Source organism: Rhinolophus sinicus, linkage group LG03, assembly GCF_036562045.2.
Source record: "Rhinolophus sinicus isolate RSC01 linkage group LG03, ASM3656204v1, whole genome shotgun sequence".
Classification (NCBI taxonomy): domain Eukaryota; kingdom Metazoa; phylum Chordata; class Mammalia; order Chiroptera; family Rhinolophidae; genus Rhinolophus; species Rhinolophus sinicus.
The window spans coordinates 18,554,117-18,581,951 of NC_133753.1; the positions used below are offsets into that span (position 1 = coordinate 18,554,117).

Here is a 27,835-nt window from a genome sequence, read left to right on the forward strand (position 1 = left end):
ATCACTGTTTCAATTCAAGTTTTCTAAATAAAACAAAGAGGAAGAGGAGCTTAACACATTACAAACTCTTCACCTGATAGTGGCTCAAAAAAAAAAAAAAAAAGGCCCGAGGGTTCAAGGCCTTGAGTTACTGTCTGGCCCAGGTGTAGCTAAGTTCTCTTCAACAGCCACCTTCACTTTTAAATTTTGTCCCACGAATGGACTGTGCATCCCAAGAGCACATTCCGAGAGAAGCCCATGAAGTGCATTGTGGGAACTGTAGTGTTCGGTGACTTGATGTTCTCCTAGCCCTGGACTCACGCTCTAATTCCGGGATGGTTGAACTCCGAAGCTGCCAATTAACTGGGGCCATGTCGGTGACGCCGTGGTCCAACCGGGAAAGCCGGTGTGAGAGCCTCGCATAATGATTGGCCAATGCGTGACACCCCGGGGGCGGGGCAGTGAGGTGGGTGGGAAGACCACGGCGATTGGGCGAAGCGACCGCAGCGGCAGGCGGGGATTGGCTGCGAGCTAGGGCAGAGAGGCCTGGGAAGGGGCGGAGGAAGGAGACCAGAGCAGGAAGAGCAGCGGCGAGGTGGCGGCGGCTGAGACGGTGGTGGCAGAGGCGAAAGCGACAGCACCAGGGGGTGACAGCAGCCCCGAGAGCAGGATGCGGGTCCGGGTCGGGCTGACACTGCTGCTCTGTTCGGTGCTGCTGGGCTCGGCCTCGACGTCCTCGGGTCAGTATCCGCCCCCTTGGACTGGAGGCTGGGAGCCACCGCCCCCCGGCCTCCATCCCGGGGCAGGGCCTTGGGGGCTCAAGCTGGAGACTCCACTGTCTCTGGTCACTCCTCGCGCTAGCCTGTCATTCGCTGTGCTTCCTTGGGTTTCGGTTGACCTGAGCTAGACAAGGTGTTTAGGGAACTAGAGAGGGGAGGACAAGAAGGGGCGGTCACCCTGCCCACACCTCTTTCCACTTCACAAACTTTACACGACTCCTCACGAATGAGGAATTGGTTCCTTGGGAGTGAATTCCGACAGCTGGCTTAGACCCACAATGACACACTGGAGCTTCCTCGATTTTCCCATAGATTTTGTGCTGCATCGGGTCTGAAACTCGATTTGGGATTTGTAATTTAAGTACTTGACATGCCTGGGGCTGTCACTGGGCAGAGCCAGGTCCATCAAAACCAGAATGTTAACAGTGGTTTGCTTAGTACCTGAGATGGTCCCTGGTCGTCTTTGTCTATTTAATAATGAAAACTTTTGTTGTATTGGTGTCCATTCCCCCCTTTTCAGAAGTATTCTGAGAAAGTGGGTTTTACCTCTGTCACAGTGTTTCTGAGTTGTCCCATGTTTGTTGACAGTAATTTTATGGTTTGGGAGAACATCATGGTCCCTATAAATTTAAAAGGGATAGCAACTCATAACTTTCTATATAGATGAAGAAATTCATATGCTTTTGAATCGATCTTCCAATTTAGCTGATTTATACTCTGGTTCTGAAAATAATTTTCTGTTTTAATAGTTCAATCTGCCTATATCTGAAAACTTCTATTTTGAGAGTGTTGGTATGAGAAACACTTAGTGTTTCTAAGTGTTTGTAAAGAAACAATTAGTGCAAGAAAGCTTTTGAATTTTAATCAGTCCCTGTTAACAAGACAGCTGTTCTGTAGCTTTAAATTTTTTTGGAACAAGGCAGGGTATAAATGTCAACTCTTTTTTTTTTTCCCAACAAAAAATTTCCCAGATGGTTATTTGAATCCCCAAATTATCTGTCCTAGTTGTAAGTCAATGCCATAACGTCATTCTGCTTCCAAAATAAGACTACTAAACCTAAAATTTTATCCATAATGTGGTCTGAGATACGATTTCAAAAGCAACAAGCATATGCTAGTTACTTTACTGCCAACATCATGCTTTGAGGTCCGCCTCCCCCACCCTTGTAGTGATAGTTTGCATCCATGACCAAAACTTTAAAACTTTACATGACTCTTGGAATGTTGCCAGCAGTTATATGATCAAAGAACGTATGACATGAAACTGTTGAGTGTAACGGATGGAGGAGCTGATGGACCATGTGCCACCTGCATCAAAATCTCTCTTAGGGGTTTGTTAAAAGTGCAGTTTTAGATCTGGCACAGGTCAGGGTGTCTGTAGTTTAACAAGCTTCACAAGTGATTCTTTAAACTGTGAGAACTGCTAGTTAAAGAACATGGTGTATACCCCTCTGAATTCAATTTACAGACTATAAAGAAAAGCATACAAACATTTTCCTGTATCTTCCTTTGACTACATTTCATAAACTTTAGAGTTTCATGTTCGTGGAGATGATACGTGAAGTCATTTAATCAACACTTGGGAGTCCCAGTATGTTATAAAAGGAGACTCTTGATACTGACATGTTAACTCTCTGGGTTGTGTTGAGGTAAGCAGAGGACTCGTTTCGAGAAATGTCTGCTGTGATTTCCATCATAGTTAAATTGGGCCCAAACGTTTCTCTGGTAGGGGCAAAAACCTTACTTAGCCAGAATTAAAACAGTATAGATGTGCATGCTGACAGGTGATAAAGGCTGTACTGTGTCACATGAAGGGAAAATACCATAAAACACCTATGTGAAGTGAAGTTTTATAAATTGAGTACGTTGATTTTCAGTGGACTTTTTTACTCATTAAATTGCTTATTTATGTGGGATGTCAGCCTCATTTTTAGCTTAGATTTAAAGATTTGCACCTATTTAAAAATCAACTTTTAGGTCATCATGTTGTGTTGACGTAAAGTTTGAATGGTAATAGTTGCACTTATTAGCAGGTAGAATATGTTCAGCCAACAAAGGGAATCTTGAGCCTATCACTGTTGGTAGCTGTTGTCTAATATCTTGCTTTTGAAGGCATGTAAAAAATGATACTTTTATTGGAAGTATTTTCCTGTGAATAAATACATTTAAAGAGGAGATTAAAAATATTTCTCCTTCAGTTTCAGTGGCATATTCACTGAGACATCAGAAGACTGGATGTCTCTTTGCACCGAACTCTTAAGACTTTCTGTATTTGAAGGTGTATCAGTATAATTTACATAACAAATGGGAAAATGAATTTTTAATGATTACTTTTCCCTGAAAGAATATCCCTGATGCTTTGCAGTTTTGGTAGATGATGAAATAAAAATGTAAATTGGTCTTTTTCAAAGGAAGGTGTACAATTACTAAAGTAATGCAAACCATTATATTTTGGATGTGATACTAGTAGAGTAAGAAATCCATAGCTCCTCACTCAAGTATTTTGCATTTTTCCTGTTGTTTGATGTCTGTGTTGTGATAAAAGAATTGCTATTTTGTTTTTAGTTATGCATAACTTCAGTGTCTTTAATCCTTACCTATTACATATCATAAGTTTCTAGGGTATAAGCAACTTCTTTCAATGTGTTATGTGAATGGGTATATCAGTTTGAAAGAGAAAATAGCTTGTGCTTTAAGACTACCATCTGGAGTAGCTTCTCCCAGTTTAGTAAATGAGAAAGAATTCTCTTCTTTACCAGTAACCTTAGTATGTATTCCTAGTTGGTGAAGAGAGAAGAGAAAGAGAGAGAAGCATGATGCAATTCACATGAAATAACCCTGATGTCACAAGTTCCCACATCTCAGAGTTCAGAAACACATTAATGGCTAACAGCTTGTAGTGTCTCAAACATACATGTCTTAAAATGTATTTATAAACATCTGTATTATTTACCGATGAGCTACATAAGTGACATGTTGTGACAAGGTACTATATTTAGTGATTTAAGAGTTCCAGCTAACTAAAGTTTCGGTATTTGGAAATATACTGTATATATTTGCATATTTAATGTCTGCTAGTTATTGTTTGTGATTGATTAAATACATCCACACATACAACTTCCGTATATAACAGAGATGAACTTTTTTCCCTTTATCCAAAGATTTGCTGAGAATGGAATTTGAACCATATGTTAGAACTTGGGCTTTGGGTGATACTTGTGAAGAAGTTAGCATGAAGGATGATTGTCACTACCTAAATGTCATGGGCATTATGGGACTAATAATACATGCCATCCACTCCTCCTCCCCACCCACCAGCAATGAAACATATACTGAAGGTGACCTAAAAGCAGTGACTGTGAAAGTAGCCATAGTTTAAATTCCTTTGAATTGACAGCACTTTTGTGTATGATAATACCTCACGAAGTAGACTGGTTTTTCCCCCAAATATTCAAAAGAAACAAATATTGTGAAATAGAGTTGTGTATTTCTTACATAACTTTGAGTTGACTATACTTCTTAAAGTTAGCTCAGTACTGTGGTAAAACAAATTCCAAAACATGTTTTTGTTACACTTTAGAGTTACTAGTTACAAATAATATTTAGGATATGTGAGGTGAGGTAAAGATAAATGGCAACCATAACACCAATTTTTCTAGTAAAAATCACATGGTTTATAGAATTTTTTTCCACTAGTTAGTTTCTCATATAACTTATGGAACGGGCAAAACTGAAATTCACTCCGAAATGAAATCAGGTAATTTTCAGAGTAAGAAGGAAACTTAGAGATCATCTGACAGTTGTTGGTTTGTTTGTTTTTACCAGGCCAGGAACACAGAGATCAAACATTTGCCTTGGGTTGTTGAATGTGTTTTTATAAGAGCAGAAAAAAGAATAACAAGTGGCAAAAATAAAAGTAATAATAGGAAAGCACAGAAAGAATAATAGAAGGAAAATTAATGTAATCAAACAAAGCCAAAGCAGCCGATATAAATTTGGAAGAAAGGCGTAATTAGTGGCTGGATTCATTGTTGATTTAATATAAGCTATTAATTTCTTAATAAATAATAAATATGTCTCATGTGAGTGAGTACATGATAGTAAGATGGGTATCTGGGTATCTCTTCAGTAAGATACAACACAAATTCTAAATATCTCAGCCTGGCAACTCTGCTGTGAATAATAATAATAATTATTATTATTATTTGAAATGTCCATCTTTAGTAGTTTTAGTGAACAATAAAGTGCTAATTGGCACTAAAATAAACTAGTGCAACTCCAGATGCTGAGCAGAGGAAAAGAATAGGTGGAATCCTGAACCACAAAATCAGAGATTTATTTTTATGAACTTAGTAACTCATTCTCTGTAGTAGAGTAAATACTTACAGAAGAATTGGATGATATCTGAAGTGTGTGTTTTTAGGGTGGTGGTTGTTGGTTTTCCTACCTGTGTAAACTTATCAAATGCTTTCCTGTAATAATACCTGTGATTTCCCAACAAGAAAAATGACTAAATTGTCTTGAAATTTCTTTACAGATGAGGAAGGCGGCCAGGATGAATCTTTAGATTCCAAGGTGTGTACTAAAATTTGCATGGACCCATATTTGATGCCCAATTTAAAAGCGTGAATTATGTATCTTAGAAAGGATATGAAATCTGCATCTTTTTAGCAATATAATTGTTTTTTTTTGAAAAAAGAAAAAACGATAGCTGATAACTGGTATCAATATTAGTACTAGTTCATCTGGAGGCAAAAAATCACTGACCCATGGGAGAAAAAATAATAAGTATTTCCCTTAAGAGTGTTGGTTATTAGGTTTAATTTAAACTTGAATGTACGTGTGTCTGTCTGTCTCTCTCGCTCACTCGCTCACAGATAGAGAGAGAGAGAGCACCTAAAGGCACTAATATTTTTACTAAGAGAGATTGATTTTATTCCTATTTTTCTAGTTTTTAGGTTTTGTAAAATTTTAATGACAACCTCTGCCATTTATTTTCACTTAGGTCAATTTTTAAAAAATCATTGCGTTAATGCACTTAAATTGGTTAATTGAATGGATAAGGCTGATTATTACATATCCAAAGAGACCAATCAGTTATGATCCCTGATCTCTAGACTGAAAGGAATATAGATAAGAAACAGGAAGTTATAGTACAGGGCTGTCACAGGGGAAGTGTAAGGTACGTTGGGAGCATGTAGGGGAAGACCCTAACCCAGACTCGGGAATTAAGAAAGGCTCTGGGGGAAGTTGTATCTAAGTTGAAATTTGGAGAAAGAGGGTTAGGCAAGTGATGCAGACAATGTGGTGAACACGTACCAAAGCCTGCGGACATGAGCTGGTACGGCACATTCAAGGAGTTGACGGAGATATAGCTGCATTTCAAAAGTAATGGTCACATTCGGTGGGAGGGAGTTTGGTACGCTTAATAACTGAAAATACTTCCTGTTCTCAGACTTCTTTGCCATCAGATGAGTCAGTAAAGGACCACAGCACAGCAGGAAGAGTAGTCGCTGGTCAGATATTTCTTGATTCAGAAGAATCAGAATTGGAATCACCTATTCAAGAAGAGGAAGACAGCCTCAGGAGCCAAGAAGAGGAAAGTGCCACAGAAGAAATCAGCTTTCTAGAATCTCCAAATCCAGAAAACAAGGATTATGAAGAACCAACGAAAGTACGCAAACCAGGTAGTCTGGACATTTTCTTTGCTTTTGCCTGATTTAGGAAGGAGACAACCACAACTTTAAAGCTAGTATAGAAAGATGTGACAGTCTGGTTTTACTGATTATTAATCACATACGAGGTCTGACAATTAAGTTCGCAAACACATCCTAGAAACAGTGCTACTACAGACCTCACTGCTGAATATCACTACGGTCACCTTCAAAGTGCTCCCCTTGGGAAGCTATGCACCGATGCCAGCGCCTAGTCCACCCTTCAAAGCAATTCTGGAAATCTTTCTCTGGAATGGCTATCAGAGCTGTTGTTGTATTACTCTCTATGTTCTAAATGTCATCAAAATGTCTTCCTTTCAATATTTTCCTTTATCTTTGGGTAAAGAAAGATATCATCAAAATGTCATCAAAATATTTTCCTTTCAATATTTCCTCTATCTTTGGGTAAAGAAAGAAGTGATTGGGGGCCAGATCAGGTGAGTAGGGAGGGTGTTCCAATACAGTGATTTGTTTAGTGGCTAAAAACTCCCTCACAGACAGTGCCATGTGAGCTTGTGCATTGTCATGATGCAAGAGCCGTGAATTGTTGGCGAAAAGTTCAGGTCGTCTAACTTTTCCAAGCAGCCTTTTCAGCACTTCCAAATAGTAAACTTGGTTAACTGTTTGTTCAGTTGGTACAAATTCATAATGAATAATTCCTCCAATATAAAAAAAGGTTAGCAACAGCACTGCAACAAGTTTGTCAACTTAATTGTCAGACCACATATAATGTACAGAATGTAGTTCTACAGGATTTTCTAGATTTTAATATATCGACGTTACTCACTTAATGGAGTTGGCACATTACATAAGCCAAATTCAGTAGTCCAAATTGCATTTGCATTAATATCCTAACATTTCTCTTTGGACTCCAGTACGTAAGAGTCTGTTGGCGTGGTCCACACAATAGAAAGTCAGGAACGATTGTCTAACATGCTGCTTTGGTTGTTTTCAGAATTGTGTTAGTAACCTTGTCAATCATGCTCGGTAATTTGATTTAGGTGTTTATCCCTCTCCAGTTGAAGCTTACATAAACTTTAAACATGACCTTTTTCTTAAATTTAAATTTTTGAATTCACAACATAATCATTCTCACAGTAGAGTGTGCTAAATATCTATCCTTTAAAGAATTAATTATTAATGTGTCCACTTTGCCCTGTCCCACCACCCTGTCAGTTAGTGGTATGTCAAATATCACCACCGTACTTCTTATTTCATTATTAGCCACTTTCAGGAATTGATCCAGATTTTACCTTTTAAAAATACAATTTTTTATTACAAATATTCTGTACTCGTGAACAGAAAAACCATTTTTAAAAAATTTAAAGTACCTTAATCCCATCAACTAGAAATAACAACTGTTAACATCATGGAGAATAATTTTTCGGGGTTTTTTCTAGATGTATGGTTTCAAGAAGACTAAATTGGGTCAACATATATACTATTTTACAGCCTGCATTTTGCACGTAACAGTTTATTTTGAACATTGTGCCATATTATTTAGTACTGTTTGACAATTTAGTGCTTAATGGCTATAAAATATTTTACATATAAATCTACCATAACTTAGAAATTGGTTGTTTACAGTGTGCGTTTGTTTGCTGGGAGATCATTTTAGATGTATCTTTGTGCACATCAATGAAAATTTCCTGAGAATTAGTTCATAAAAGTGAATTTGCTGAACTGAATGTAAAATTTTAAAAGACGTTCCATACGTACTGCTAAATTGTTCTTCAGAAAAGTAACTTTGTTTACTGCCTTTGAAACTACTTTTTTTCCTGTACCTCTTCCAAGTGTGTACTACCATTTTTAAATTTCGGCCAAATATTATAGTTTATTCTTTTATATTTTTTAGCAAGGAGATTTCCAAACTTGCAGAAACATAGAGGGTGTGATGACCCCCTTGTACCAACCGTCACTGAGATTCAACACTCTTGTTCTTGTTTCATCTTTACCACTCCACACACATTTACTTTGTTTTCTTTCCTAAAGTATTTTAAAGCAAATTCCACATATTATTTTACTTATATATGTATATGTACAAATAATTGTTTGCAAAAAACCACAATAGTATTTTAACACCTACAAAATTAGCTCTTATTCCTGTATCACCCAATACCCAGATTCTGTTCAGTTTTCCTGGTTGTTTCAAATGTCTTTTTATAATTGGTTTGTTTGAATTAGTATCCATGCTTAGCTCTTAGCTTTCTCTTAATCTATAACACTTCTCCCTCCCTTGTTATTAAGTGTCATTTTATTTGTTAAAGAAACAATGATCTTTATGCTATACAACTTCCCACATTCTGGATCTAATTGGACATATCCTTGTAATGTTGTTTACTTTGTTCCACTTTCTGTTGTCCAGTCCATAAACTAGAAGTTAACTCTAGAGGCTTGGGTACACTTAGTTCCATTTTTTTATTGAGACTATTTCATAGATAGTATTTTATATTTTCTATTGCACTGCATTGGGAAGCATATAGTATCTGATTGTCTCACGTCTAGTGATTTATCGGTGAGATTGGGTGGTATCACCCTGCCCAATCCAACCATGCAAAAGTTCCTCACTGCGCTTCACCTAGAGGTTTTGGCAACCATTTTGTTTATTGTCTAGATCCATTATTTCATTAGAAATGGCAAAGTGATGGTTTTCTAATTTATCATGTCTCCTGCATTTGTTACCTGAGATTCTTTTATAAAGAAGTTTACCTGAAATATAGTTCATACAGGGAAAACAGGATAAAAGCTTGATTTGTTCCCTTAAAATATTTTCAAATAATAATTTGGTGCCTTAGCAATCTACAACATAGACCAGTGAGTGTGGTTTTTGTGTGTGTGTGTATTTGTTTTGCGTTGCTTTTGAGTATCATTACAAATCCATGGGTTTTATATTTGGTTGGTGCAAAAGTAATTGCGGTTTTAAAAGGTTAAAAATATTTTCAAAAACTGCAATTACTTTTGCACCAACCTAACACATTTATGCTTCACTCTACTGTAATCATTCTTTTTCGTTGCTCATATCCCATTTTTTGGCCATTGAGAGTCCTTTTAAGTTCATTCTTTTGTCCTTTTGACTAATTGTAGGTGACTTGAACTTTTTTCAGGAAGAACAAGATGTCCCAAATTCATCGTATACTTTTCATGACCCAGAAATGAATTTTCAGCCATTTTTCCAAGGAACCCAAGTTCCTTTTAGGAAATTGTATTTATGTACTCCAGTCTGGGCACCAGGGATATGCATTGCAACCGAGTTGTCATTACTAATAAGCCTTTTTCATGGATGGGGTTAGGAAATGTATCATTCATACTGATTCTTCCAGTTCAAATTAAGTATTACACGTGAGATAACACAAAGGGTCGAATTGACAAATTGGACGCACAGGAATTAGAAGTAATACCCACTATCAAACTGGACTAATATTTTCAAAGATACAATGATCACAAGACAAAGGGAAAGTGGAGAAGTGACTGTCCGAGCTGTGCCCAGGTCCGGTCTCAATTAGGATGCTCTCTGGCCCAGATTTCAACATAGGAGGCCTCTCAGTGATGCATATGGAGTGTGACTTCCACAAAAGGAGCTATTTCAGTTTATTCTGCAAAACCACACAAGTATCAGTTACCAGAGAATAGACATCTCCAGTTTATTCTCTGGTAACTGCATACTTGTGTGGTCTTTTGTAGGAAGTCGTGCCTCATAAATGCATACGTCCCAGGTTTATGTCCAGTGAGCAGTCTAGACAGACCAGGTCCATCCTCCTAAAGCATCCCATAAGTAAGGATTCTCCCTGCCAGGAGGTCTCCTGTTAGCAGGGTTTCTACGATGCTTTCGTTCTGTTACCTCTGTGTTTCTCTGTTTCTTGGGTGGTAAAAGGAGAGAATGGACTGCAGTTCTGCTGCTAGCCCTTTCCATCAGGGTTTTTGCTTCTTCCTTTTATGTTTGTGTCTCCTTCCCCTGATGCTGAAAATCTTGGTACCTCACCACTTTAATGTTATCCTAATATCCATGTATTGCTTTATCTTAATATACATGTCTTTATAACTATGTATATATAGTTTCAAAGTAACAAAGCCCACCTTACCACTAATAATGGGACCACTAAATGCAGTTTAAGATTTCTTTATGGTTCTTTTTGTTTCTTATATATACTGGAGGTGCCAAAAAGAAAAACTGTATACACATGACTGTATTCATCTTTCATTATCGGTATATATATTGAGTATTACAATTTTAATACAGTTTTTTCCTTTCTTAAAATAGATATACTTTTTTTTGGCATCTTCTGTATTTTAGTAAGGATTTGTAATAATGGTGTTTTAAAAATCACTCTGTGTGGTTAGACCAACAACTTTACAAACGTTTAGATTCACTTGTTTGATTTATTTTAGTTTTTCAATAATTGCCTTGTTTTTTTCCTTTTCATTTAGACTTTTTTTTTAATTTATTATTAATACATGGAAAGGCTTATGTACTTATATATAACACAAATACATATGCGTGGTTTTGTGTGTGTGCAGTCCCGACTACATTAGCACTGGGTTATGTGACAGTTAGTTCTGGACTTGCTTCCTTTGTCAGCCTCTCATCCATGTCGCTGCCATATTGATCTTCCTAAAGAAGTTCAGCCTACCTGCCAACTTCTGTGACTTCCCCTCTGTGGCTCTCCCCCAGTCCCCCTTCTCTGCAGTACTAAAGCCATCACCATTCTTCAGATACACCATGCAGTGTATGCCTCTGGACTTTTGTACAAATTTTCCCCACTGCTTGGAATACCTTTCTCATTCCCTTGCCCAATTCATCTCTCACATTTACGCATCCATAAAGCTAGCTTTCTCCTGTCTGAAGCAGTTCCTGAGCCACCCAAGGATAGCTGAAGAGTCTCGTGTGTGTAAGAACTTCCTATCTGGTCTCCCTGTTTTCACCCCATTGTCAGTTCACCAACAGTAGCCAGACTGATCTCCCTTCCTGTTCAGAAGCCTCCATGGCTTTCTGTCACATGCACAATAAAATCCAGCTCCTTACCTCTACTAACAGGACCTTATGTGATCAGGCCCCCCGTGTCTCCGACTTCATCTTCTGCCACTCCCCTTCACTCACGTGATTTCAGCTACACTGGCCTTCTTGCTGTGTCTTGAACATTTCACATTTATTTCCAACCGTATCGGGGCTCCCCGAGACCATACCGCCCAGCTCAGTGATTCGCTAGAAAGACTCACAGGACTCAGCATATAATCATATTTACAGCTGTGATTTATTACTGCAAAAGAATACAGAAGTGCATGGGGTGAAATCTGGGGAAACTTATGCAGGCTTCCAAGGGTGCTCGCCCAGGGGAGTCACACAGTATATGCTTAATTTCCCCAGCAACAAGTTGTGACAACACATGTGAATGTTGTCTACCAGGGAAGCTCATTAAAGACCAGGTACCTGCAGTTTTTAAATCAGGGGCTATTCACATAGGCACTCTGTCTAGCATATACCAAAATTGCAGACTCCCGGAAGGAAAGCAGATATTCAGCATAAACCATATTGTTTATACAGTTGGAGCGAACAGTTAGGGTAGTGGGAACCCTTCCGAAATCAAGTTCCCTGACACCAGCCAAAGGCCAACCTTGTAAGCAAGGCTTTTCAAGGATGTAAATTTAGGCCTGCTGAGGTACCTCTGTCTGCACAGTGTGCCCCGTTGGTCATCGGCCAAAGTGTCTTTATAGCAGTTATTATCAGTAAAACCAGACAGTTGAGTGAGACCAACCTGCAGTGTTAATTTCAGTTATGCCCTTCATGGGTCCTGGATTTAGCCAGGTAGCAAATCCCATTAATCATAAAGGTCTTTCTTAGAAAGCGGTGACTTTCTCCTTATGTTTCTGTATTTACCTTTTTTCACCTGGTCCTAAGCATCAATTCAGGCCCAGCACAACTCTGGCCAGTAAGTTGAAGCTGACTTGAAAACCGTCCACGGCTGAGGCAGTGCCGTGGTAGTCAGGGTACATACAGGAGTGCAGTTCCAGAGGACACATGTGGTAACCCTGGAAACAAAAGAGTTTACAAAATCATCGGGGCCCCCCAAGCAGGACATAGGTGTCTGTTAGGCGGTACGGTGTGGCCTCCCACCATGGGTGTCTTATCCTCGGATTTCCAGTCCAAATAACTTAGTTCAGTCCTTAGTTTTAAAGGGACTACCAGTCAGTTCCAAACAGTTTTGTTGTCCATGACATCGATTCATCCACCCCATATGTGTGGACAACATCGGAGGTGGAAAGTGCAGGGCTGGGCCGCCACCTGCGGCCTGCCTAACGGTCAGCCCTGCCAGTGTGCTCTTAGGCTCAGAGGTCTGAATGCAAAGCACTCTCCCGGTTTGGAAAGGTGCACAGAGAGTTTTCCTTTAGTAAGAGGGAGATGTTTCTAGAAATAGTTTTGATAAACAAAGATCATGATACCCTTTCCCCTCCCTTATGCATCTCCAGATGCAGGGCTTTTGGTTTATTTTCCTTGGTTTTCACAAAATCACTGTTTCCATTCAATAATCATAATTTTATATATTTTTTTCAATCATCCCTTACTCTCATCCAGAACTCCTGTCTAGAGGGGTTGTATGCAAGAGGGTCAAAACAGTTTCAGAGAAAACGTTTTTATACAACTGGACCAGAAAGACATCACGTGATGTTCAGGAATTGGTCAGGACAAAATTCTGAATTTTCAAAAAAATTTCAAAATGGGTTTACGTAACCTCCTTCCCCTTTCACCCTGATTACTTATCCAGTGAGCAGCCTAGAAAAGGTCACCCCCTTTTTGAGGACAGCGCGTTGAATAATCAGATTGTACTAAGATGTATGCAGTTTGAGAAAGGTGACAGAAGCAGAGTCAGGCCATACGTCCTTTGTCTCAAAGAGCAGCTATTCAGGAGACGGGGTCACAGGGAGTCAGCCAGAGTGACACATGCTCCAAAGGGGGTTGGGAGTCCTTTCAGCCTGTCAGCAGTGCATGGAGGGTCCCGGGCCCTGTGATGTGTCCTCTTCCAGTGTGTAGCTTTGGGCTATAGTCACAAGTTACATCAGCCTCTGTCAGAATACACAGCCAGTCAGCAGCTTGATTTCAGATGGTCCCATCAAGGAATGAGTCCTTTCAGGTAGGATTTGTGTGTGACCTGGACAGTTCAGCCAGGCATTCATGATTTCCTCACAGTGCAAGGACCCCCAGAGAGGTGGCCCAATGTGCGGAGGTCACAGAGTCTGAGTTCTATTTATCGATTCTATGCCTGCTTTCAGTTCAGCACAACTCACACTGAGGCTGGAAGCCTCTACCAGACATTATCAGGTTGTAGCTTAGCATCAAGTCTGGGAAATTAGGATGTGTAAATTCAGGAATTTAAAAAACCAGGAGGTGCGTGGCCGGGTAGCTCAGTTGGTCCGAGTGCGTTGCTCTTAACAAGGTTGCTGGTTCGATCCCTGCATGGGCCACTGTGAGCTGCTCCCTCCATAACTTGGTGACCTGGAGCTGATGGGTCCTGGAAAAATACACTTAAAAAAAAAAAAAAAAACGCCAGAGGCTTTTCTGTGGCAGCGGCCAAGTCAAGTTGCTGCAGGGCCAGAAAGTCCAAGCGGCAGGCAAGACTTTCCTCTACCGTTTGTCTTGTCTGCCTTGGAGTCCAAATTGACCCACTCACAGATAACAGCAGTCTCTAAGGGGCAGACCTCCACTTTCACAAGCACTCGTTAGCAAACTAAAATGTACTTTTCAGAATTCCAAAAGGATATCTCCATTTGTAGATTACCTCTCTCAGTGTCTCCCTTTTTTCAGAGGCTCTGATAAGCAAAAATCCTTATTGTCTATACTGTGAGAGAGGGGAAATTTCCCCTCTTTTTCCTTTTGGCTGGTCTAATAATCAAATTGACATGAGACAGTAATAAGAGAAAATAACCAACCTCATTACGTATGTACATACGGGGGTCCCTTAAAAATATGGGACCAGTGGGCAAACGGGGCATTTGACACTTATATGCCATCATGAGCTAAGGTGGTAGTGGTTTGGACATCAAAGGGAAGATAGGCAATTCACAGGTGGATGAGAAGGAGCAAGTATTTGGTGAACAAATTCTTGCTGGGCCACCCAGAAACAGTGGGACACAGAGGGGAGTCTAACAGATTTTGCTGGGTGCACCACTTAGTTCATACTGTGCTAAGGGGATCCCCCTTCTTGGAGCAGGTTTTTTACCTGAATTCCTTTAGACAGTTAAGGGGGAAGTAAAAGGCTCTTCTTTTTAAATTAAAGTTTATTGGGTGACATGGTTAGTAAAGTTACATAGGTTTCAAGTGTACAGTTCTGTAATACATCATCTATATATCACATTGTGTGTTCACCACCCAGAGTCAGTTCTCCTTCCATCACCTACAGGCTCTTCTTGAGTTTTTTGTTTCTTAAAAATAACCAGCTTAAAAGAAACGATATCTCAAAAAGGCATATTTTGGGGTGGCAAACTCTGCTCCCCTCAATAGCAAAACCCATCAGTTACAGAAACTTGTTCTTTTTCCAATACTCAAGAGTTCAGATTCCACCCCGCCCACCAGTGGCAAAAAGCATGGAAGTTGTGTCCCACTGACCCATTTCTTGTGTGTAGCTTCCCGATTGGGATGATTCCTCTGGAATGTATAAAATGACAAGCATTTAATATTTTATGTCACTTGTTACCATACATTCAGATGTGATAGCCACAAAGTACAAAGCCACTAAAAACATCCCCTTTATTTTTCTCATTGCAAATTTACTTAAGTTCCCAGCAGTAACTTTAGTATTTGTAGTGTTTATATTACAGCTGCCAGAGACGATCCAAGATGGAACGCAGGGAGGACAGGGAATGGGGGAGGTTACTGCAGTCGCAGCAAGGCTGAAAAAACTGCTGCTGAAATGTTACCTGCCTCCCTTTTTTTCTGTTTTATCTAGAATTTTGCTCCAGCCCTGGGACCTGTTTTAATTCCCTTCCCTTCACCACACCCCTCTCCCCACTTGAGGGAAAGAGCAGTGCAAGGTTTTAACATTTTGATCCATTTACTTTTGGGAATTTGGAGGCCTTTTTTGCTCCCATCTGGAGGAGAGAACAAAACCCAAAGGCATCACTTCAGCCAGCATGGCCCAAAACAGCTGGGGAATCCAGCAAGCCCACTCTCCTGGAGTTAGGTCTGTCATCCTCAAATGCCAACTGATGTTGGGGGCCCCCAGACCACCTCTGGTTAGCAATTGGCTGGGAGGACTCAGCATATAGTTGTACTCACAAGTGTGAGTTTATTACAGCAAAAAGTTGCAAAGCAAAATCAGAATGGGGCGAAGTCCAAAGGAAACAAAGTCCAAGTTTCCAAAGATCCTGTCTCAGCGGAGTCATACCCGACACACATGTGACAACACACATTAAATGTTCTCTTCCAGGGAAGCTTATTAGAGACCCAGTGCTTGGAATTTTTAATGGAGACTAGTCATGAAATAACTTTCTGCCTGGCATGCACCAAAATTACAGACTCCCAGAAGGAAAACAGATGTTTAGCATAAACCACATTGTTTTTACAAATGGTTTAGGCACAGTGAGTCATTTCTATCAGTTAAGGTGGTGGAAACCCACCCAAAATCCAAGCTCCTAGATGCCAGCCAAGGGTCCACCTTTTGAAGACTGGTTGTGTTAGCTAGTTTCTTCACACCATCTCCATACACATTTGTTGAAAGTGAGTGAATAAATAGCCATCAAGACGGTGATGATTACACTGTGGTATCCCTATTACAGAATACGCATAGCCATTTTCAAAGGGACATGTTTTGTTGCAAATAACAGAAAATCCATCAAACAATGGCAGAGGCAGATTCACACAACCAGAACCCCAGACAGACAGTTCAGGGCTTGTGCCATCAAGGACTCTGGCTCCTCCTTTCTCTCCTGTTCAGTCTCTGAAGTAAATTGGCTTCATCCTCATGTTTGATCCATGTGGTCACAGCTGGTGGTGGCTGTAGGTCCTTGGTACTCAGGAAGAAGTGGTACCTGCATCAACAGAGCAGGAGCCTCCCCGAGAGGTCACGAGAACTGCCAGATGTATCACTTGAGCATGCCTAGCTCTACAGAAAATGAGAAAGAGGTTAAGAATTGATAGTGAGCCAGTCTGTGCTGTCAGCACCTGGAGGAGTGTGAAGTGAAAATGTCACATTGAAAATAATTCTTAGTATAAGCCTGTATTTGTTAGGGTTCTCCAGAGAGATGGAACCAGAGGCGGTCTGCTGGTAGAATTCCTTCTTGCTCGGGGGAGCTCAGTCTTTGTTCTGTTAGGCCTTCAACTGATTGAGTGAGGCCCACCCACATTATGGAGGGAAATCTGCTTTACTCAAAGTCCATTGATTTAAATGTTGGTCTCATCTAAAAAAACACCTTCACAGAAACATCCAGAATAATATTTGAACAAATATCTGGATACTGTGACCCAGCCAAATCGAAAAATTAATCATTATGGTTCCCTTATGTAAAAAAATAAAAAAAATAATAATTTTTCCCATATGTTTGCAAATAAAAAGAAAAATGGTTTTTACTAACAGTTATATAGTTATTACCTTTGGGAAAAAAGAGAATTTGCAATGGTAGTTAAATGTGACTGATTTTTATCTAATTTTGTATTTTCCTGTTGCTTGGAATATCTTTTCTGCAATAAATACATTATCCTTATAGTCTTAAAAAAATAAAGAAGAAAAATTAAATAACGAGCATCTTGCTCTGTTTCGAATGGTGCGAAAGGAACTGAGTTTATACTTAACAAATCATGCTTAAAATTGGGTCCTGAAGTAAACAAGTTGGTCAAGTAATAGGATGGCTAGTCCTACTTCATTGTCACTTACATGGGGGTGGCAAGGAATAAACAAACCTTGATTGAGTAATCAGATTAAACAGAAGTTAGAAGGTTAAGGAGACACAGGCCATTGCCTACAGCAGGTCCTGACTTTAATGAAAAGATGATTCTTGTTACTGCTGTTTCTTATGTTTTATTGTACAAGAAATTATTTGTCTAAGGAAACTCCCTTAGGAGACCATCCCTGTGGAAAAGCACCCACCTGGGCTTTTGAAAGTCTAAGAACTCCCTTCAAGTCATTATTTAGAGAAACTCACTGTTCTTAAAAAGCAGTTTTCCTGAGCAAGTTTCACTCTGTATGGTTTCTGACAGTGCCTGTTACCTAAGTATCTGGGAGCTTGTCCCTTTCTTCTGAGCACAGGGGCCAGTGCGTGCTTCTTTAAAATGATTAGTTATTTCTCACAGAGAGAACTGAACTTGTATGAACTGATCTTAATGTTTTATTCCTTCTCCGTATGACTACATTTCATTTTTCTTCCAAAAAATATACGTTCATCCTTAATGCAGTGCCTTCCTTAGTATAGTCTGCCTGTCTTTACTTTCTTCATTAACATATGTAATTTCTCAGCTGTACGTAGTTAGCAGTTCTCAACCTTGGGTGAAAGCAGTCTGCTTGTAGCAAATTACCTAACATTGATATTTTCCCCCAAGAGATTATTATATAGTATTTCCCAGCCAACAGTACATACCTCTTTATTTGGCCTTCACCATTTGCTTTAAATCATCGTTCTTAGTAGTTTGATGATTTTTGATGGTGATTGCTTGATTGGGTTTTTATCTTGGTTACTGAAATTGATGAATGCTGTATGACAGCTATCTTGAGGTTGATATCTTTTTTAATATTAAATAATTGTGTTTCAACTACTTTGACTACAAATAGATTTGACTAAAATGCTGCTTACTGCTGTGTGTTTGGAAGTGCAGGATTACTTCAAACAAGCAGCCTAATTAAATAGTTTTCTTATTCACAGAACTTATAGATACAATATCTTTCTGTAATGAAGTGTTAAAAGCACTGTTGTTAGTAAGTTACTAGAAAGAAATTTTGTGTCTCTCAGCTGTCTTCTCCAAGGAAAACTGCTATTACCTTTTGGACTTGTTTTAAAGTCTTCCAAAAGTTACTGACCAGGACTTCCTGGTTAAGCCAATTATCTCAAGTAGATAGTCTTCATAATAGTGTTAATTTCAGTTAATTGTTTTTCTGTGGATAAATTCTGCAAGAATTATAAAGTTTTTCTATGGATAAATTCTGCAAGAATTATAAAGCTGTCGTTTTAAAAACCATCACAAAAACAGTACCAGTTTTAAAAACAATGTTAATCCCTGCTCTGGTGTAGTGAAGCTGACTCTGTAATTTAAGTTAATAGCCAGGAGTCAAATCTGACACTTAGAATGAAAAATGTGATCGATTTTGAATCAGGTGTTCTGACTCCAGGACCTACACTCCTAATCACTAAGCTCTGCTGCCTAATTAAATTCTCCATGGGAAAGCAACCAGTGGTCGTTGACACGTATTCATACTTAATATGGTTCTAGGCTCAGCCCTGGCCCCCTGGTCTTCTCGTCTACCTCTCACTCAGCATTCCGATGCATACTTTTGGCTTCAAGTATATCTGTACACCGGAGAACTTTCTCTTTGGCTACCGCTGATATAGTCACTTGTGTTTTTATAACCGCCTTGAATGCAGCAGAATCAGAGCTTCACTTGTCTCTCTCCTGATCCATTTCGTCCGTACACAGTAACCTTCTCCTCCTTTAATGTTCTCTGTTTTAGTAAGGACAACCTCCTACTCATTTCCTGAAGCCTAATCCCTGGGAGCCTTCCTTGACTCCTCTCTCCTCTCACCTGCACTTCGAGTCAGTCAGTAAATAGTACAACGTCTACTTTCTTAGCATCACTTGAATACTTCCACTTCTTTCATTGCATTATCCTCTTCAGGCTACCATTAACTCTCAGACTACTGTCACAACCTTTCAACTGGTCACCTCACATCCAGCCTTGCTTCTCTCCATTCCATTGTCCACTCTCAATAAAATGTAAGTGTGAGAATTTCACTCCTACTTAAAAACTCTTAAGTGAATTTGCATTGTTCTCAGTATGAAGTCCAAACTCCTTAATAAGACATGTCAGGCCCTCCTTAGTCTGGCCTATTCGTGCTTCTTCAGCCTCTTCTCTTGTCCATTTTCATACTCACACTGCACGTGCTAATGTACTGAACTCTGTTTTCTCTAATGTGGCAATGTGACACGGGAGACCCTGCTCGCTGCACCATGTGTCGTGTGGAGCGGCCTGTGGGGTCTCTGCTCCCGCTCCCCACACAAGAACGCAGGATGTGGCTAGGCCAAAAAGGAACACCCACGGAGCCATAGGTAGGGGAGTCACACCACTATAGTCTCACTGGAGGCTGGATTCACACGACGTGCGACCTGCTGTCCGCTTTTCTGCCAACCGACCGACTCCCCTCCCCAGCGCAGCCGCGGCAGTTATATCAGTGGCCAATTGGCTAACCTGCTATAGCTGACAGCCAATTAGCCACAGCTGACGGCCATCTATTACCTGAGCCAGCACCTTTCCATGTGAGGCTGAGAGCCTGGAAACTGTTCTCTGGGGCTCTGTCCCCACAGGCATACTTTCTTTCATTTTATCCTTAAGACACTCTGTCCCTCTGTCTGTAATACTTCTCTCCACCCCACCCCCAGCCTTTCAACCAGCCCCGACTCCTACATATCCTTGAGGTTCAGTATAAACTTCAGTTCCTGACAGGGGAGGCATTCCTTTCCATAACATCAATCGCACTTTTGTTCAATGTCTCTCTTCCTTGCTAAGCAGTAAGTTCTGTGTAGCAGAGATCGCTCCTTCACCTCATTTCCAGCACCTCGCATAATTCCCAGCACCTGTGAGACGGAAAGAACTTATGGAGCAAAATTGGAGATATGGTCTCTACCCTTAATAAGCTCAGAGTCTAGTGGAAGCTAGAGTATGGTGAAGAGAGAACCTCGGTGCATATAAGTGCTGTAATAAAATGCTGTGGGATCACAGAGGAATACATAAGTAATTAACTTTGCCTGGGGGAGCATTGTTCCTGTATAACTTCATATTACTGAAGAAATTGACTTACAACATTCAGATAGAGAAAAGGAGAGTTGTGCTCAGCAGTGGAATTGATTCAGTTGCATTTGCCTTATTTTTTGCTCACTAGTTGGGCAGGAGTTTTATAGTCGACAGCATTCCAAGGTAATTGCATCTCAAGACCTCCAGGAATTTTAAGCTAGGTATAGAGCTGGGTAGTCAGTTAGCCATGCTCTCTAAGTTGACTCACCCTCAGGTCATCCCTAAACAGAATTGGTGCTGGCCGTTTTATGTTCCGCATTACAGATCATGTATCTTCATCTTCAGATTCTAATAGTTGAAATTGATGGTGTTAAATCCGTGAATACCAGAGGTGCCGTTCATGTTTAGATTATTTTTTCTTACCTTTCCAGCACTGACCGCCATTGAAGGCACAGCACATGGGGAGCCCTGCCACTTCCCTTTTCTTTTCCTGGATAAGGAATATGATGAATGTACATCAGATGGGAGGGAAGATGGCCGGCTGTGGTGTGCTACAACCTATGACTACAAGGCAGATGAAAAGTGGGGCTTTTGTGAAAGTAAGTATTGCTCAGTAGAAGGCATGCCCACATCGCCTTAGGTCTCACACAGCATCTCTAAGGCCTTTTCCTGCCATCTTCCTTTCACCTGGGTCAGAAATGGTAAGCGCTGATGACGTGGTTATAGCCTGCAAGAATGGACGGAAGCACAGGAAGCATGCAGTACTCACTTATTTCCAGCCTGCCACTTGGGCAGCTTATTATACTTGTGTCTTATTTAGAGATGGTTTTCCGTTGGTGTGCACAAGTTGTTCTGCAAACCCTCAGGTTCAGTTGATAAATGTAGAACATTTTTTGACGGTAAAGGAAACCGAACGTTACTGAGAAGGTTTATAGTGGTTAGAAGAAAAAGAAATAATACCTTTTAAAACACTTTGAGTGTAGTGTGCTATGCCGAAGTAACATTTGACAAATACAGTATATTTAACCTTCCTATGAGTTAATGTCTGTGTAAAGGGGATGACCTCTAACGGCAAGGTATGTTTTCAGGAAAAACTTTGTAACTAATAAAGAACAACAGAAAATCTTGAACATGTCTCCTGTGATACCAAATAACATTTTCAGAATAATGGCATTATTAGGCATTCCTAGAAGATAACATCAAATATAGTCCATCTTTGGGTGTAGGCCAGTGTGATTAGGTACTCTAGTATATGGTACAATCAGACTTTTTTTATGTACAAGAACGCACTTCTATGTATGTCTATAAATATTGGTCCTGATGAAATAGTCAGATGTCTCTTAATGAGTTCTAGATTTCTGTTAAAGGGCTATATTACAGTAGCAAAATAATTTTTGAGAAATCTATAACAGTTTTGTGATTTTCAGTGTTATATCAGTGCATAGGAAAAAATAGCGAACTTGAACATTAAATCAGGATCTATATTTAATAAAAATCAATTTTTTTACAACTTTTTTTTAAAATTAATTAATCAAATATTTTCTCCTCATAAGGATATACAGCATTTCAGGTTAGTCTAATGTGTCCTTTGGCTACAATGTTATTTTTCTGACTACTGTGTTTTAATGTCTGTTTTCAGCTCACCTTGGCATATAATCATAGGCTGCTACTGAAATTTTAGTTGAATTATATAAAAAGTTTTAGTATTACTAGCAGGAAAGTACCCTCCAAAAGCAGGTTGATACTGATATTTCTAAAAGAAAGTGATTTAAATGAGGTTTTTGGGTTTTTATTAATCTTTTGTCAGCTAAAAGCCATAGTTAAATCATGTGTCTTTAGAGTCAGATTTGTAAATAGTGAAAAATTATTAATTGTGTTTGTATGACTAAAAAGGAAGAATACACCCTGACGTTTGATCAGGAATTGGTATAGAATAAAAATCCATTTAAATGCATCTGACATTTTGTTTTTAGCTGAAGAAGAGGCTGCTAAACGACGGCAAATGCAGGAAGCAGAAATGATGTACCAGACTGGGATGAAAATCCTCAATGGAAGCAATAAGAAAAGCCAAAAAAGAGAGTAGGTAGCACTGCCAGGTCCATCGCTCCCTTAAGATGTGGCATTACAGAGATAAATAACTAAGTCCTTTTTAAAAACTGTATTGCCAAAAACAGGATTTCTTAAGTGGCATCACAACAAATTTGCTATGATAAATGGACTTTACTAGGCTTGTTTTTATCAGATTTTAGCTTGTTGGGTTAAAAAGGTTACAAATACTAATCACAAGAATGAGCAATGAGCAAAATGGAATTAATTGACTAAAGTTGTAGTAATTTCTAAGAACCAAGAATACATACACTATTCAGAATTTTAAATGATATAAAACAAATAAGGAATTGTTGTCAGGTGTTTTGTTTTTTATTTTTGCTCTGTAATTTTCTTGCAGACAAAGACTAGAATTTAGGAATTTGCACCTGGAAAGAACGTAAAACAACTGACTATCTTCTAACATTTTGTGTCCCTTTAGTTTCAGCTGACATTTGTGATAGTCATTGCAAAGATTTAAAAAGAAAATTGCAATGGTTATCATTGGAGTATTTACTGGACACCATATTATAACAATTCTGTTATTGCAAATCTAATTAACTTTTTTAGTAGAAGTTTTTAGAATTACTATTAGTGTAATTAGACTGTTCCAGGATATTAGAATGACAGAGAGAACTGTAAGAAAAGTAGCCAGAATGTTTTTTATATACATAAGTGACATGACTTAATAGGAATAAGATATTAGAGTAATTCTATAGAATGTTAGAGGGGTTCTACAGATTATAAGGAAACTATTTATGTTGCATTTTAGTAGATCTTGAAAAAAATTAATGAAAGTCCAAAATATTGCTCATTTGTTTTTTAATTGTTTACATTTAAAGAGCCTATCGGTATCTTCAAAAGGCAGCAAGCATGAACCATACGAAGGCCCTGGAGAGAGTGTCATATGCTCTTTTGTTTGGTGATTACCTGACACAGAACATCCAGGCAGCTAAAGAGATGTTTGAAAAATTGACGGAGGAAGGCTCTCCCAAGGGACAAACTGTAAGTGTGCTTTCATTGGGAAATCTTTCTGCACACAGCACTTGTTTACTTTAACAGCAGTTTACTCTTTATGCCCTGACTTCTGACAAATAAGACTGGAAGGCAGAATATCTTTAAATATTAATTTTGTGGCAGATCGTTTTACCAGTCTTCTTAGACAGCCTTTACCCTCCATCTGAGAACATTTATGGTCACTTAAGGCATTTTTGCTGTTGCATCTTGCCAGTTATATTTGTAGTTTTCCAAATTTGATCTGTAGAGAATGAAACATGAGGATAATTGTTTTTTGTCTGACATTACTCACCATTGCATTTTTCCCCAAAGTTCAGATGTTCCAGCTCATATTAATCTTGATTTGGAAAAAAAAAAAAAAAAAACTATTGCAGAAGCATTGCATGTCCAGTATAGGAAACCAGAAATACAAACGAAAAAACTAAGAAAGTGAACGTCCCATATGTACCAACTAGACATGAGCATTGGTAATATGTCAGTGCATGCAAACCCTCCTAGACCTTTCTCTTTGTACAGATACACGTGAATTCTACTGTTCCATAATGGGCTCTTTTCAGTCAACAGCCTTCACCTTCCACCCCAGTAATTTTTTACATCATATGATACAAACAACCATGTTCACACGGTGTTGAACCGAACCATGTTCTTTATACCGGTTTTGCCCAAACCAGTAATCCAGTCAGGACTGCACCTTATGTTTGGTCGTTATTTCTAGCATAGCCAGCCCCTTTCTTTTTTTTTTTTTTTCCTTTGTTGGAGATAGAACCAGTTTTTCTACAGAATGTCCTACGTCAGTTTGTCTCTTTGCTTCTCATGGTGTTCTTTCATTTTTTTTTTCATCCTCTATATTTCCTGTACACTGGATTCACAACTAAAGACTGATGAACTCAAGTGAAATATTGTTAGATAAACTGCACTGTAGGGGATGTTCTTCATTCTATATTACATTATACCATTTAATACATCTGTTTGATTCCCCATTAGTAATGGTAAGATTGACACCTGGATTTAGGGAGCCACCACATTTATTTAAAATGCCTCCAATAATTCAGGTTTATTGAAGGTGTGGGAGTTGCTTTCAGATAAAACAAAATTTCTAGTCATCAGGGAAGGCTGATTTTCAGACTATTTCAACATTAACAGGAGTTGTGACCATTGTTTCCTGTAGGACTGAATACCTGACCAGCCTGCAACTTGTAGTTTTAGTTTATAAACAGGGTGTATCTTAATCTCTCCCCTTTGTTTTGAAAGCTTTTTTTCCTTCTTTGTATAAATCTGTTTACATAAAACTCACACTTCTATTCTTTATCTTCAGACACATTCTGCTCTGTAGCATCATTTAATACTTTTAATACTTTCCTCTCTAATAATAGAATCTTACAATGCTGCAGTGCTTTATACATTGCACAAGACTCTCTCCACAGTAATTAATTCTAGCTGATGAAACAAAGCGCCAAAATCACAGTGGCTTAACACTACAATTATTTCTGGTTGTGCCAGATTTTATGCAGCTGTCCTGCCCGCATCACCTCTTTCAGATGGTGACTCAGGGTCTAGGACTGCTTCTATCTTGTCACTTCTGAGCCATGGAGAAGAAAGGGCTACAGGTTTCTGGGGGATGTTTTTAAAAGCCAGCCCCAAAATAAGCATCCATCCCTTCCAGCCACGTCCCAGGCACATGGCCCTGCCTAACTGCAAAGGAAGCTGGGAAATGGAGAGGAGCTCGTGGATTTTGAGGAGAATAGCACCTGCCTTTATAGCTTTAGCTTATACTTTTATGTTATCCAGGATGGTCCCCGGAAGGCAAAGAGTGGAACCTTACCAATGCATCGTTTGGTTGGTTGTGTACTCTGGCGTTGTAAAGTGACCGTTCTTCCTTGACTGCTTTACCTTGACCCTTGCTGCCTCTTTGTATTCCTGGGACAGTTGATCCTGTCAGTCTCTCACGGATTTTCATTGTGTATGCCCCTTTGCGTTGATGGTAATGATCTAGAAGTTTTCTGTTCTCGTAATAGTTGTTCATCAGGATCAAGTAAAAGCCATGTTTGTGTTCAGCTTTGTTTCTCTAGTTAATATTTTATTAAATTATCTTTAATCTTCAAGCTAAACACTTTGACTTGATTAAAGTTATATTTCATTGTGTAGTTTGTAAAACCTTAAATGCATTTCTGAGGCTCTTTAATTCCACAGTTGTACATACTTACACCAGTTCAAATTGTTCAGCATTTCAAGATTTTTGCATCTTTTCATAGTTCTTAAAACTATGTCTATCTTGGATAAGTTCCACCAAAGGAAGAACTCTTACTTTTGTTGTTTTATTTCAGGCTCTTGGCTTTCTCTATGCCTCTGGACTTGGTGTTAATTCAAGTCAGGCAAAGGTAATACTATTAAACCTTTATTATATACTACAATTTGTATTTTTAATTATTAATTTTTAATAAATATTCTAAAGCAGTTTTAAATTCCTGGCAAAACTGAGGGGAAGGCATAGAGATTACCCATATAACCCCTGTCGTCACTGTTATATACTACAATTTGAATTGGGTAAATATATGTGCCTATTTGAATTGGGTGAATATATGTTAAGCATCTTTTGTTCATTTACAGGCCCTTGTCTATTATACTTTTGGAGCTCTTGGGGGCAACCTAATAGCCCACATGGTTTTGGTAAGTAAGACCTAAGTGGAAGGCTAGTAACATTAAGTAGCAGAAGGATTTTTGGTTACCAAATGGCCACAACTTTTCTGACTTTCATGATTGAGATTTACTTATATTCGTTAAGATCAAATATTCAGTTGAATGTCCTTCAAATTCTTATTAATGGATACAACACTTGAATCTACATGTAGATAAAAATTGGTAGAGTTCACAAATTTTCATGCAAATGATTAATTTGGCTGATTGTCCTTAAAAATAGAGATCTGATAAATAGCTTTTTAGTTTTTGTTAAGTTGGAATTATTTGTGAGAATAATTTTTTAAATTCGTTATCATAGATTTTACATTTTAATTGGTGAAGGGTTTAACTATACAAAGAACCAGTGGTCCTATTAAAGTTCTTTATAAATTATCTCTTATGTGTTGTCTGATAACATTGATCACTTAAATGGCTTAGTGGTAAAATAAGAATCATTCTACTAAATTGTTTTCTGCTGACCTGCCTTCTACTTTATAAACTGACTAAGGTAAGTCACGTGACCTCTAACCCATGTCACTGTGTTTCAGATGAATACATAAATTCATTCTTACAGGAATGTAAAGGATAGATTGAGCAGAAATGAGACTGAAAGCAGAAAAACCAGACCCCCATGAAAGAGTCTATAGGCTTGGTCACTGGTGGGATATGAGACTTCAAAAAGAAGAAAAATCTGGTTTTATGGCTAACTGGGTGGATCCTAGATAATTATGTACGTGCATATATATGTGTATATGTACACACATATACATGTATGTGTATAGATACACCCATGTAAATTTCAAAAAAATGTTTATTGAGTACATATATGGGGATTCCAAAAATGAATACGATATAGTACTGGTCCATGACAAGCTTTTAATCTAGAAAGGGAGACAGAACTAAAGAGACCATTACAGTACAACATGGGAATGTCAAGGAATCACCTAGTGAGGGCCTAACCCACACTGGCATTGGAAGGAGGGGGATTTAAAAGATACTTCTGAGGAAAGAAGCAGCTAAAATGGCACCTGAGAGATAAATCATACGTAGTGAGTGAATGCAAGAAGCAGAAGGGTGTCCAGACAGCAGGAGCAGTATATGCAAAGGGACAGCAACGAGAGGGAAGGTGGTGTTTGCAAGAAAATACAAGCCCTTTGTGGTGGTGACCAGAGAGTCGAGTGCCAGGTAGTTCATCAGCAGGGGAGGTGGACGGGACACACAAACCGCTGATGGCCATGGCCAGGCACCTGGACTTTGTCCGTGTACAAGAGTAAACCGCTGGAGAGGTTTAAGTGGGAAACAAGGGTGTTGCTCTTTCTTTTTAATTACTTGCTAATCTTTTGAAATAGTGGCTATAGCATAAGAGCAAGTAATGCCCTAAGCATTATTCAGGTTTGTGAAGTTACTTGAGTCTGTGCTCAATGACTCTAGAGAGCGATACCTTCTGTTCTCTGGTCATTTTTATAATGACCTGTCTCCCCCCTTATTCTGAAGTCATTTAAGGCCAGTCTGCTTCTAGTAGTCTCATCTTCCCTGTGGTGCTCATCTGTTCCTTCTTCTTTGCTAGTTTGGGAGATTAACCTATTTTTGTTAAAATTGTGTCTAAAATAAGAACAAAATCTGTTCTAAGCAAGAGCCTAAGTCATTTTCTCTTACAGGTAAA

At 39.0% G+C, this 27,835-nt stretch overlaps 1 protein-coding gene across 1 annotated transcript in view; it reads left to right on the top strand.

Moving 5' to 3' along the window:
- Positions 1 to 522: 522 nt before the first annotated feature.
- Positions 523 to 27,835, top strand: part of SEL1L (SEL1L adaptor subunit of SYVN1 ubiquitin ligase) — a 50,355-nt gene continuing 23,042 nt past the window's right edge. Inside the window, exons 1-8 of the mRNA XM_019731117.2 lie at positions 523 to 719; positions 5,296 to 5,333; positions 6,214 to 6,445; positions 20,826 to 20,993; positions 22,368 to 22,473; positions 23,322 to 23,484; positions 25,821 to 25,874; positions 26,104 to 26,163. Coding sequence (XP_019586676.1) covers positions 650 to 719; positions 5,296 to 5,333; positions 6,214 to 6,445; positions 20,826 to 20,993; positions 22,368 to 22,473; positions 23,322 to 23,484; positions 25,821 to 25,874; positions 26,104 to 26,163 — 891 coding nt within the window. The 5' untranslated portion in view covers positions 523 to 649. The remainder of the gene's footprint in view (positions 720 to 5,295; positions 5,334 to 6,213; positions 6,446 to 20,825; positions 20,994 to 22,367; positions 22,474 to 23,321; positions 23,485 to 25,820; positions 25,875 to 26,103; positions 26,164 to 27,835) is intronic.